This window comes from Ylistrum balloti, unplaced genomic scaffold, assembly GCF_031769215.1.
Source record: "Ylistrum balloti isolate Yb309-2 unplaced genomic scaffold, AGI_CSIRO_Ybal_v1 Utg369578, whole genome shotgun sequence".
NCBI classification, from domain to species: Eukaryota; Metazoa; Mollusca; class Bivalvia; order Pectinida; family Pectinidae; genus Ylistrum; species Ylistrum balloti.
In genome coordinates, this window is record NW_026781870.1 from 387,609 (window position 1) to 399,614 (window position 12,006).

Below are 12,006 nucleotides of genomic sequence, written 5' to 3' on the forward strand. Positions count from 1 at the left end.
GAAGTGGAAATAGCCCACACAAATTACAGAAGTGGAGATAGCCCGCACAAATTGCATAAGTGGTAACAGTCCACACAAATTAGAAAAGTGGAAATAGCCCACACAAATTTCAGAAGTGGAAATAGCCCACACAAATTATAGAAGTGGAAATAGCCCACACAAATTACAGAAGTGGAAATAGCCCACACAAATTACAGAAGTGGAAATAGCCCACACAAATTACAGAAGTGGAAATAGCCCACACAAATTACAGAAGTGGAAATAGCCCACACAAATTACAGAAGTGGAAATAGCCCACACAAATTACAGAAGTGGAAATAGCCCACACAAATTACAGAAGTGGAAATAGCCCACACAAATTACAGAAGTGGAAATAGCCCACACGAACTACAGAAGTGGAAATAGCCCACACAAATTACAGAAGTGGAAATAGCCCACACAAATTACAGAAGTGGAAATAGCCCACACAAATTACAGAAGTGGAAATAGCCCACACAAATTACAGAAGTGGAAAGGGCCCCGCAAATTACAGAGTGGAAATAGCCCACACAAATTACAGAAGTGGAAATAGCCCACACAAATTACAGAAGTAGAAATACCCCACACAAATTACAGAAGTAGAAATACCCCACACAAATTACAGAATTGGATAAAGCCCCGCAAATTACAGAAGTGGAAATAGCCCACACAAATTACAGAGTGGAAATAGCCTTCACAAATAACAGTGGAAATAACCCACACAAATTACAGAAGTGGAAATAGCCCACACAAATTATAGAAGTGGAAATAGCCCACACAAATTACAGAAGTGGAAATAGCCCACACAAATTACAGAAGTGGAAATAGCCCTCACAAATTACAGAAGTGGAAACAGCCTACACAAATTACAGAAGTGAAAATAGCCCACACAAATTACATAAGTGGAAATAGCCCACACAAATTACAGAATTGGATAAAGCCCCGCAAATTACAGAAGTGGAAATAGCCCACACAAATTACAGAGTGGAAATAGCCCTCACAAATAACAGTGGAAATAACCCACACAAATTACAGAAGTGGAAATAGCCCACACAAATTACAGAAGTGGAAATAGCCCACATAAATTACAGAAGTGGAAATAGCCCACACAAATTACAGAAGTGGAAATAGCCCACACAAATTACAGAATTGGATAAAGCCCCGCAAATTACAGAAGTGGAAATAGCCCACACAAATTACAGAGTGAAAATAGCCCTCACAAATAACAGTGGAAATAGCCCACACAAATTACAGAAGTAAAATATAGCAAACACAAATTACAGAAGTGGAAATAGCCCACGCAAATAACAGAATTGGATTAAGCCCCGCAAATTACAGAAGTGGAAATTGCCCACACAAATTACAGAATTGGAAATATACCACACAAATTACAGAAGTGGAAATGGCCCCGCAAATTACAGAAGTGGAAATAGCCCACACAAATTACAGAAGTGGAAATGGCCCCGCAAATTACAGAAGTGGAAATAGCCCACACAAATTACAGAACTATAAATAGCCCACACAAATTAGAGAAGTGGAAATAGCCCACACAAATTACAGAAGTGGAAATAGCCCACACAAATTACAGAAGTGGTAACAGTCCACACAAATTAGAAAAGTGGAAATAGCCCTCACAAATTTCAGAAGTGGAAATAGCCCACACAAATTACAGAAGTGGAAATAGCCCACACAAATTACAGAAGTGGAAATAGCCCACACAAATTACAGAAGTGGAAATAGCCCACACAAATTACAGAGTGGAAATAGCCCACACAAATTACAGAAGTGGAAATAGCCCACACAAACTACAGAAGTGGAAATAGCCCACACAAATTACAGAAGTGGTAACAATCCACACAAATTACAGATGTGGAAATAGCCCTCACAAATAACAGAAGTGGAAATAGCCCACACAAATTACAGAAGTGGAAATAGCCCACACAAATTACATAAATGGAAATAGCCCACACAAATTACATAAATGGAAATAGCCCACACAAATTACAGAAGTGGAAATAGCCCACACAAATTACAGAAGTGGAAATAGCCCACACAAATTACAGAAGTTGAAATAGCCCACACAAATTACAGAAGTAGAAATACCCCACACAAATTACAGAAGTAGAAATACCCCACACAAATTACAGAATTGGATAAAGCCCCGCAAATTACAGAAGTGGAAATAGCCCACACAAATTACAGAGTGGAAATAGCCCTCACAAATAACAGTGGAAATAACCCACACAAATTACAGAAGTGGAAATAGCCCACACAAATTATAGAAGTGGAAATAGCCCACACAAATTACAGAAGTGGAAATAGCCCACACAAATTACAGCAGTGGAAATAGCCCTCACAAATTACAGAAGTGGAAACAGCCTACACAAATTACAGAAGTGGAAATAGCCAACACAAATTACAGAAGTGGAAATAGCCCACACAAATTACAGAATTGGATAAAGCCCCGCAAATTACAGAAGTGGAAATAGCCCACACAAATTACAGAGTGGAAATAGCCCTCACAAATAACAGTGGAAATAACCCACACAAATTACAGAAGTGGAAATAGCCCACACAAATTACAGAAGTGGAAATAGCCCACATAAATTACAGAAGTGGAAATAGCCCACACAAATTACAGAAGTGGAAATAGCCCACACAAATTACAGAATTGGATAAAGCCCCGCAAATTACAGAAGTGGAAATAGCCCACACAAATTACAGAGTGGAAATAGCCCTCACAAATAACAGTGGAAATAGCCCACACAAATTACAGAAGTGGAAATAGCCCACACAAATTACAGAAGTGGAAATAGCCCACGCAAATAACAGAATTGGATTAAGCCCCGCAAATTACAGAAGTGGAAATAGCCCACACAAATTACAGAAGTGGAAATAGCCCACACAAATAACATAAATGGAAATAGCCCTCACAAATAACAGAAGTGGAAATAGCCCACACAAATAACATAAATGGAAATAGCCCTCACAAATAACATATGTGGAAATAGCCCACACAAATTACATAAATGGAAATAGCCCACACAAATTACAGAAGTGGAAATAGCCCTCACAAATAACAGTGGAAATAGCTCACACAAATTACAGAAGTAAAATATACCAAACACAAATTACAGAAGTGGAAATAGCCCACACAAATGAAAGAAGCAGAAATAGCCCACACAAATTAAAGAAGTGGAAATAGCCCACACAAATTACAGAAGTGGAAATAGCCCTCACAAATTACAGAGTGGAAATAGCCCACACAAATTACAGAATTGGAAATATACCACACAAATTACAGAAGTGGAAATAGCCCTCACAAATTACAGAAGTGGAAATAGCCCACACAAATTACAGAGTGGAAATAGCCCACACAAATTACAGAAGTGGAAATAGCCCACACAAATTACAGAATTGGAAATATACCACACAAATTACAGAAGTGGAAATAGCCCTCACAAATTACAGAAGTGGAAATAGCCCACACAAATTATAGAAGTGGAAATTGCCCACACAAATTACAGAAGTGGTAACAGTCCACACAAATTAGAAAAGTGGAAATAGCCCACACAAATTACAGAAGTGGAAATAGCCCACACAAATTACAGAAGTAGAAATACCCCACATAACTTAAAGAAGAGGTAACTGCCCCCTCAAATTGTAGAAGCGACAATAAAAAAAACATTTTTTATTGATCTGAAAGAAGTTGAAGGAATCCTTACAAATCAGGCAGAAACGGTGGACGGGCGATACAGTAAGAGAAGACTCCGTGACGTGAGCGGTTATCTATTTGACAGGTGGGTCGAAAGAAACACATGCTTTACTGGGTTACTGATTTTTAAACGTCATTGTAACGGTGTCCATTACATTTAGTTCGATTGTTTTTGTCTCAAATTATTTTTGGCTGTCCTTACGTAACTTATCTATCTCATACGAAGTTTCTATAGAATTTGAGCATGCAAAGACAAGAGCAGATAACTCCTACCCGGAAAAAAACTTTGATATTATTCTTTATCATTCCTTACGATATTGAAGAATTTCCTTGTTTTCTTTGATTTATTTACATATCAGAATTTGTGCTAAATTAACAAATGTCCGCAACGTAAGATAACTTTGGAAGAGTGAATATATAAAGAATTTACAATAAGGACGAAAAACATAAACAAAGTATCCGGAATCTCTTACATCTGATTTCTTTTCATGAAGGTATTTATTAATTACTAATGAAACTAATGTGTAAAATTAAACAGAAAACCATACCATATTAGTTGTTGATTTTTTTTTCATGAATAAGGTTGCGTCTGCGATAAAAAATATCGATAATCATAGGATTTCAATCCAATCAAAACTGTGGATTTATCTCTGTGTGATACTATCGAAATTAACCAATCGGCATCGGGCTTACGGAAAATCAATTATCAAAATCGAATTTAGCCGGTTTTGTTACAGGAATTTAGAACATGAAGGTCTTTATTAGTGAAGATAATTCCAAGATTTTGAAAGTTATAAATCAAAGGTTAAGTACTCAAAATACAGTGTATCATTAACCGCTTTCCTTTATTCTTCAAAAAGGAAAAAAAAAGAAAATAATTTTGTTTTTAATTCAGAACCATATGTACGCACTACAGACTTAGGTCCACTGGCTTAAAATAAACACGCAAAAAACGGGTATATCAACATACTAATTAATTAACTATATAAATAATTTTGTGTTATCATCAGTGTGAACGTATGGAAATATTGCGTAATAATCTTCCATTAATTCCGCAACAAACATGGAAAACATCTGTAACATCTGGTTGGCCCTAAGGAGGTGTCGGAGACAGAAAAAAATATTGATAACATCAACTATCAGTATGTCCTTGTACATAGTTTGTTTATATGAGATCAATAGCTACATCCATACAATTATACAGATATTTTTTAATCTAAAAATAAAAACAATGATAATAAACGACTTTGTACAGTAAAAAAGTACAGATACCTCTTTTTTCGACTCATCCGCCAGCCCAGGAAGTTTGTATAATCCAGATTTAGTGAACATGGTCATATGTTTATAAAAATCAGAGAGAACAAATCACAACTATTTTCCAAACAACAGAGCCAATCATGTGGTCTGACGAGAGGTGAACAGGGCACAACTACCCAACGTGTCAAGTCATCATGAATGAATTGACTAGGAGAACGTCATACAACAATGCACTCCTTTCATGAACTCTAGTGCTCCTTTCAGCAACGCCGGCCGACTCACGCTTTAGTTATTCCGTAGAAATGCATACAAACTCACGTATGTTCTATATAAGTAATCCACTTCACAAACATGACTGGTGATATTTAATAACAATACAAAGTTTTCCACTTGTCACAAGTTTCCTTATATGGTCATTAAAATTTTATTAGCCACTCAAAAGCTCTCCGTTTCGATCGCTGTCCACGGCGATGATGGCCTGAGAATTTAATTTAGTCCTAATGCCACTTGTTCCTCGTTTTGATCAAGCGTAAAGTTGATGTCCTCTTTTGCTGTACCGGTAAACACCACCGCTCGTTTCCAATGGCTGCATCGGCTGAAGAACAGTCGTTCTTAGTACGGCTTGATTGGATGTAGTGGAGATGGGTACAAGCAAAGCTATTGGAAAAGATCGATAGCAAAAGCAGTCTCAATAGATTTCTCTTTTTAATACGGCGACGTTCTCTCCTGATAAAGCCCTAACCACGGTAATGAATAGTCGACTGTTATCGGTCTCAAATCATACAGACAACTATTACGTCAAATTGCCCCGAGGTGCTTACCTGGGCTAAAGGTAAGACCAGGTGTGAATACGTAACCTGAATATGTCCCGCAGGTAGTACCTATACTTGACCATCTCGTAGGTAACAAGGCGAAATGTTAGCGGTCAGAAGTCGGGAATGTTCACGTCAGTGGCTCACAAAGGTAGAACAAACACAACCATTTGCGAATAAGGCTTTCACAAACAGGGGTGGAGAAATCTAGTGTAAAATAGTATTTGAACAGAAAGCAATTCGTTTGAAGAGAGGTGGTCCTTTTCGGTTCGAACAACGCAATTTACAAACTACAAAATGGGTTCTTTCCCGATCACTACCCTTCCTTTAATTAACTGAGTTATGTCCCCTTCTGACGATGAAATGAAAAATATATGTATATAAAAAAAAACAGTTCGAGCGCCTTGTCTTTTTTTTGTTTTTTTGTTTGTTTGTTTGGTTTTTTTTTTTTTTTTTTTGCATTTTTACACAAATATGTAATATACTAAACTGACACAGAAAATTAGAAGGTAAGGGTTTTCATCCTTTAAAACTGCCTGTATAGTGTCATCGGGAAAATTGCTATATGTAGCCGGAAGAAAGTTTCCGGGGAAAAAAGACGGTATAACTCGCTGTAACCTTTTGATATTGCACTGAGAAAGGTTTTATTGGAAAAGTTGATGGACACGTGTCCTATGCCTTGGAACCGATATAAGCTTGAGTGACCAGTTGACTTGATCACAAGGATGTATAATACTAGATCCGGATAGAAAAATAATTGTGAAAGTGCGAGGAAGAATGTTAAGTGTAAAAATAATTGGATTGAGATACACGATTGTAATATCCGTGGTGAAACAGATTTCACGTGACTAATCATACAGCCATATGGCAGCAATGCATGATGGGAAACTTATATGGAGACGATGAGAACGGAGACAGGAATTACCGGAAATATACATTGACGATGAATAGACTATGTTGTCTCCAAAGTTAAAAGATGCTCTCGACTACATAATGTGTTACATAACGATGAAAATAAGGGATGCGCGCCGCTTTGGAACAAATAAGTACTTTTAAAGTGATCTATATGTTCGTGACCTTCAAAATCCTACATCGGTTGTGCTGTACTTCAATACAGAACATTTGAAATATATCGACATTGTTTGGTGACAAAATTACGACTTTATTTCGGTCACTTTAGGCTTCTCTTCTTCTTGTTTCAACCAAGACCCTGTCTACATAATTATGTAAGTCACCAGATTCAAAGTTCCATTGCATCTTGTAACCTTGACCTTCGATACTAAAAACATCACGATACCTCTATAAATATGAAAATCAAGAACCACTTTTTGAAAATAAGATATCTCTCGGGCACGAAAACTCTCCATTATGTTTTGCTTAAATATATCAAGATATATCTGGAAAATTTAGAAACTATATGAATTTCTGATACTTTTAAACAGGCTGTTTGTTTCCAATTATTTAACTTAATTGCCGCCTGTGTAACACACGAAGTTATATAACTACTTATTGTTTTTCAAGTAAGATAAAAATAAAGTAAGCTCGGTGACATTTATATTGTGTAATGTGTATATTTTACGCGGGACTAAATAACGCTGTACTCAAGGAGACTGAACAAACACATTTCACGAAGTCTTGCTGCATTCCGAGGTATGCGAACTATTTTATAAATTTAAAACTAGAAAGGACATGCTTAGCATCAGAAGGGAAGATGAAACAAAACACATTGAATATTATGCAACAATCCCAAAATAAGAGACAACTAAATGATGTTTTATGCAGTATATCTATCACGTGATTTATGCTTACAAGATCAAATTAAGGCTACGTACTAAGTTTATGGTAGGGTTCTAGTATTTCAGGAACCTGCTCGTAATTAACAAAGTGTTGATACACAGATAAGATATTACATACTGGTATATATAAACATACTGTACATGTAATGGATGTTATCAACATATGGAGTCATATTTCAGAAAGCCCGAGGAATTAGCGGGGAAATAATGGCTGTAATGAACACACAATGTAGCTGTAATCAGCCGAGTGAAACACCGTCTTTTCCACGTTAAATGAATTTACATGCTGCACACACTTAGACAGGAAACGCTGGACAACTATCACTGAAAATTAATAGCACAAAACAAACTAGATAACGATGAGTTATTATGGAAGTATAACAGGATTTAAACAAGATTGTGTTCTAGTTAGAATTTATGACAGTGGACTAAAAGTCATTAACTCTAACAGGTTTTAATGGCGGATTATACATTTTTTTCTTTTATGTATATTTTTCAGATTAACTGCGGAAAAATCTATTTTTCAGCTCGAACGATGATGTAAAGTTTTTTGCGAGGTTAAAAGTTCATACAAAATCCTGTGTCACCTTTTTATATGCCATTATTCGTGACCGCATTATTCATTACAATTTTCATAAAAATATGTTCAGATGACGTAATTTTAACGTAATTGAAATACCGATAATACAATCCTTATATACATGTACTTGATTACGTAATTATCTCGTATTAAATTAATTCCGGAGAAAATCATTATTGATTACACGTTTTTAAATGTTATGTATTAACACTATTTGGTTGGTTAGTTACAGGTTTCTCGTCGACTCCATCAACAACCGCTTGGTGGATTCTCACCAACAGATACCGACGTTCCTTCTGCGTTGAACCATACGCAAAATCATAATAAATGTATTTAAATCATACCAAGGGAGATAAATATGACAAAAACAATAATAATATCAATAAGTGTATGGTACCATAACTATGTACCCGGAATATAAGTATTTTATATACTATGTATACATACGTGCGTGCCATTGCCCATGATTTCCATTTCTGAATGATGTCTGATATTTCGTGACGTATCTTGAAATCTGCCTCGATGTGGTTCGCGGTAATAAGGCGGGTCGTCCAACGGTTGCTTAGAGGCAGTGCTTTCACCCTGTCAAGTAAATATATAAATATTTGAAATCTATAAATGGCATTTCGAATATTTCCATTTACAAATATTTTACATAAGAAGTCCTTTTCGTTTGAAATAACTAAATCCGTTATTAGTTCAGCCATCTTGTTTTGTAACAATGTCTACTTCCGGCATGAATCAACGTGTTGATAAGGTCAAACGCATGGTGGATGAAGATTTCAGCCCAATAGTGCATAAAATATAAGCATACTAAAACCTGCGTTGTTTGTTTTGTATTTTTTTAGTTTCCATTTTACAGGACACCAACGTTATGCTTCATTTTACAAATATTTTCAGTATTCTTCATAACCAACACTACATTTGGTAACCTTTGTATAAACCCTTCTAAAACATGACGCCAGAGTTCATAATTGGAGATATCCCAGCAGCTCCATAAAGAAAACAAGAGTCGACCCTATTTAAATAAAAACACACCATTGTACGAAATCAAGAATATTTTGTTATAAAATTATAAGTCCCTGACGTCAGTTTAGAACTCCGCTGTTCTAAAAAAAAACCTGCTGTTCTCAAGAATTCCGCTATTCTAAAGAAACATGTTTTGCTAACGCTACAAATATTTGCAATGAAAAAATACTAAAGAAAAACGAAAGGCCTTAGCATTAGCTACATCCAATAAGACCAGTCTCAGTGATGTGGGCGTGGCGGACTTATTCCAGATAACATACTAATTAGTACGATTAGGTGGTCTACGTTTGGTATTTTATCAAGTCCAAGTCTTGTTTAAGATATCCTTTACAATGTCAAGTCAGTATTGGGTTGTTTTGTCACGTGACCATCTTGAAAACCCAGTTTATATCGATAAAAGAAACCACTTGACTGTGTTTTCTTGAATTGAAAGACCTGATTTCGAGACCAATTACTTGTAACGTTACATGTATAGACCATCCGCTGACAGCAGGTCATACATGTCTTATAAACATCGGATTTCTAGCCTGTTTAATTGCTTTAGATGTGTCAGTTAACTTATATTTTGCCATGAAATGAAGAAAAAAGCAGTTATCAACAATTTACTGGATTACTTTATTACCTGAAAAAATAATGGACGTCATTAAACACTAAATATCTCGAAGTCGGCTGGACCGTGGAAAAACCCCGAGTTATCCGAGTATTCAATTTAAGTTATTTCGAATGTGGAAGTAGGTGGGACCAACGGAATACTTCGAATTAAAGGGGTCTTCGAGTTATATGCGTTCGAGATATCGAGGTTTGACGTGTATGTGATGGGGCCGGTATAAATACCTATATAAATATTTAGACACAAGGTTTCGTATATAAATATAACCGATCGCATTCATACCATCATGAATGCAAAAGGTATCCAATTCGTTTACTGCTTTATGTTTTAAAGTCACAGTTATTAGTAAATCAAACTGTCAGGCATTCTTCATAATTACAACAGAAACGGCATCACTTCGTCAAAGTGGTTGCTTTTCACATCACAAATACGACAGAAGAAGCGTTAAAATTGACACAGCACCATTGGTGTTCATAACAGTGCGAACACATTTTCTTCTGACAATACTACGACGGAACCTGCAACGGAATTGAAAGTATGTTACATTGAATTATATTCAGTTGAAATGTAAATCCTTATTTTTTATTTCGACAGATGCGCTATATTTCAATTACCGTACAAACCGCCAATCGTGATAAAACCGCCAAATTACACGCTGTAAGTTTTCCATTCAAACGTTTTTTTGAGTAATATGTTCATTTGATGCGATAGCCTTGGGGAATACATCGTGTTTCCACATGTATACGGCCGTCAGAACAATCAGCGTGGTTTGCAGACCATATCCGACAATTAATAATCTGACATGACAAGTAAATTCGATAAAATAACGTGGTTACGTTTCATTTAGAATTCTGTAAAATCTCGGTAACAGTAATTCACGATTACAGACTGACAGTTCTAGGAAGAGGGTGGCATTCATACAATTAATGACAGCCCTACACAGGACAAACTGATCAATGTATTCTACTTCGAAATAAAACGTTAAATAAGTTATTTAATGAATTAAACAAAATAACAGACAATAACGTGGCTTAGTGTAATTGAATTTTAAATAATCATTGCTAAGTTAAAAGGATCATGGAAATAAATCGAACGCAGCATATTTTTTTCTTTCGCTGAAATACATGGAATACTACATGACTGGATTCTTTCATTTACCGGGATCCAGATAAACTACAAAGTTAAACTGGAAATGTCCGTTAATGAAAAAGGAACCAATTGTTTCTCGATGTCAAATTATGTAAAAAAAAATATATATATATATCAATGTTTTTAAGGGTTCGTACGGTGAATTGTCCTCAGTCATACCATTGCTGCTTCGTTTATTTCCGAGATATGCCGATAAACGCCGACACAAACCGTCATATACCGTTCCCAACCGAATGAAAAATGTTGTCAGAATCGTTAAGAATGCTTTCGTCAATGCTATAGCTGGGACTTGTTTTGCAAAATTTACAAAATGGACAATTTTGGCAATATTAGACGGCTATAACTGAAAACATAACTTCACTTCAAGTGAGTCTAGTCGTAAATACAATTGCAAAATATCTCAGAGCTACATCGTAATCAATGTAATATCAGCCATTTAATCAATCCTGTTATCCCGAACACACGTTTCAAATGTGATGTTACAACTTCACGGGGCAGTATCGTATTCCTTGATGGAACCAATATAATATACAATGCCGTTTTCAAAAAATGTTAAATCTTGGTTGTGTGGTAAACAGAACCAAAACAATTTCAATTTCAATACACGTGGTTTATCTTTAGGAAACACGCCACCATAAATACTAGCAGAAAGAAACAAATCTGGCCAATTATTTCAGTCCATCCAGAAATTAAAACTCACATAAGATCCTCTACAATTTGTTAAACTGTCTTGTGCAATAAAATACTTGGGATACTTGGGTCTATGACATCTTACCCGAATACCATATAGCTTCCCCTTATTGATCAACACGTGATACTTAATCTACGTCACAGACTACAGACCAGTCTGCAATAGGTCAGCACGAAATACTAACGTTACGTCACAGACTATGGGCCAGCCTGTAATAGGCCAGCATGTAACACCTTCGCTTCGTAACTGACTACAGGGCAGCACGTAATACCTTATCTACGTCACAGACTACAGGCCAGCCTGTAACACCTACGCTTCGTCAATGACTATAGACCTAAACTACGTCACA

At 36.1% G+C, this 12,006-nt stretch overlaps 1 protein-coding gene across 2 annotated transcripts in view; it reads right to left on the bottom strand.

The window, feature by feature from the left end:
* LOC132543018 (tetraspanin-18-like) overlaps positions 1 to 12,006 on the bottom strand; it is a 57,558-nt gene that overhangs the window by 26,966 nt on the left and 18,586 nt on the right. Inside the window, exon 3 of one of the 2 annotated variants that reach the window (XM_060206476.1) lies at positions 8,626 to 8,760. In XM_060206476.1, the coding sequence (XP_060062459.1) occupies positions 8,626 to 8,760 (135 nt within the window). Of the gene's footprint in view, positions 1 to 5,005; positions 5,118 to 8,625; positions 8,761 to 12,006 lie in introns of those variants that run through there. The other variant, XM_060206484.1, reaches the window with a different exon arrangement.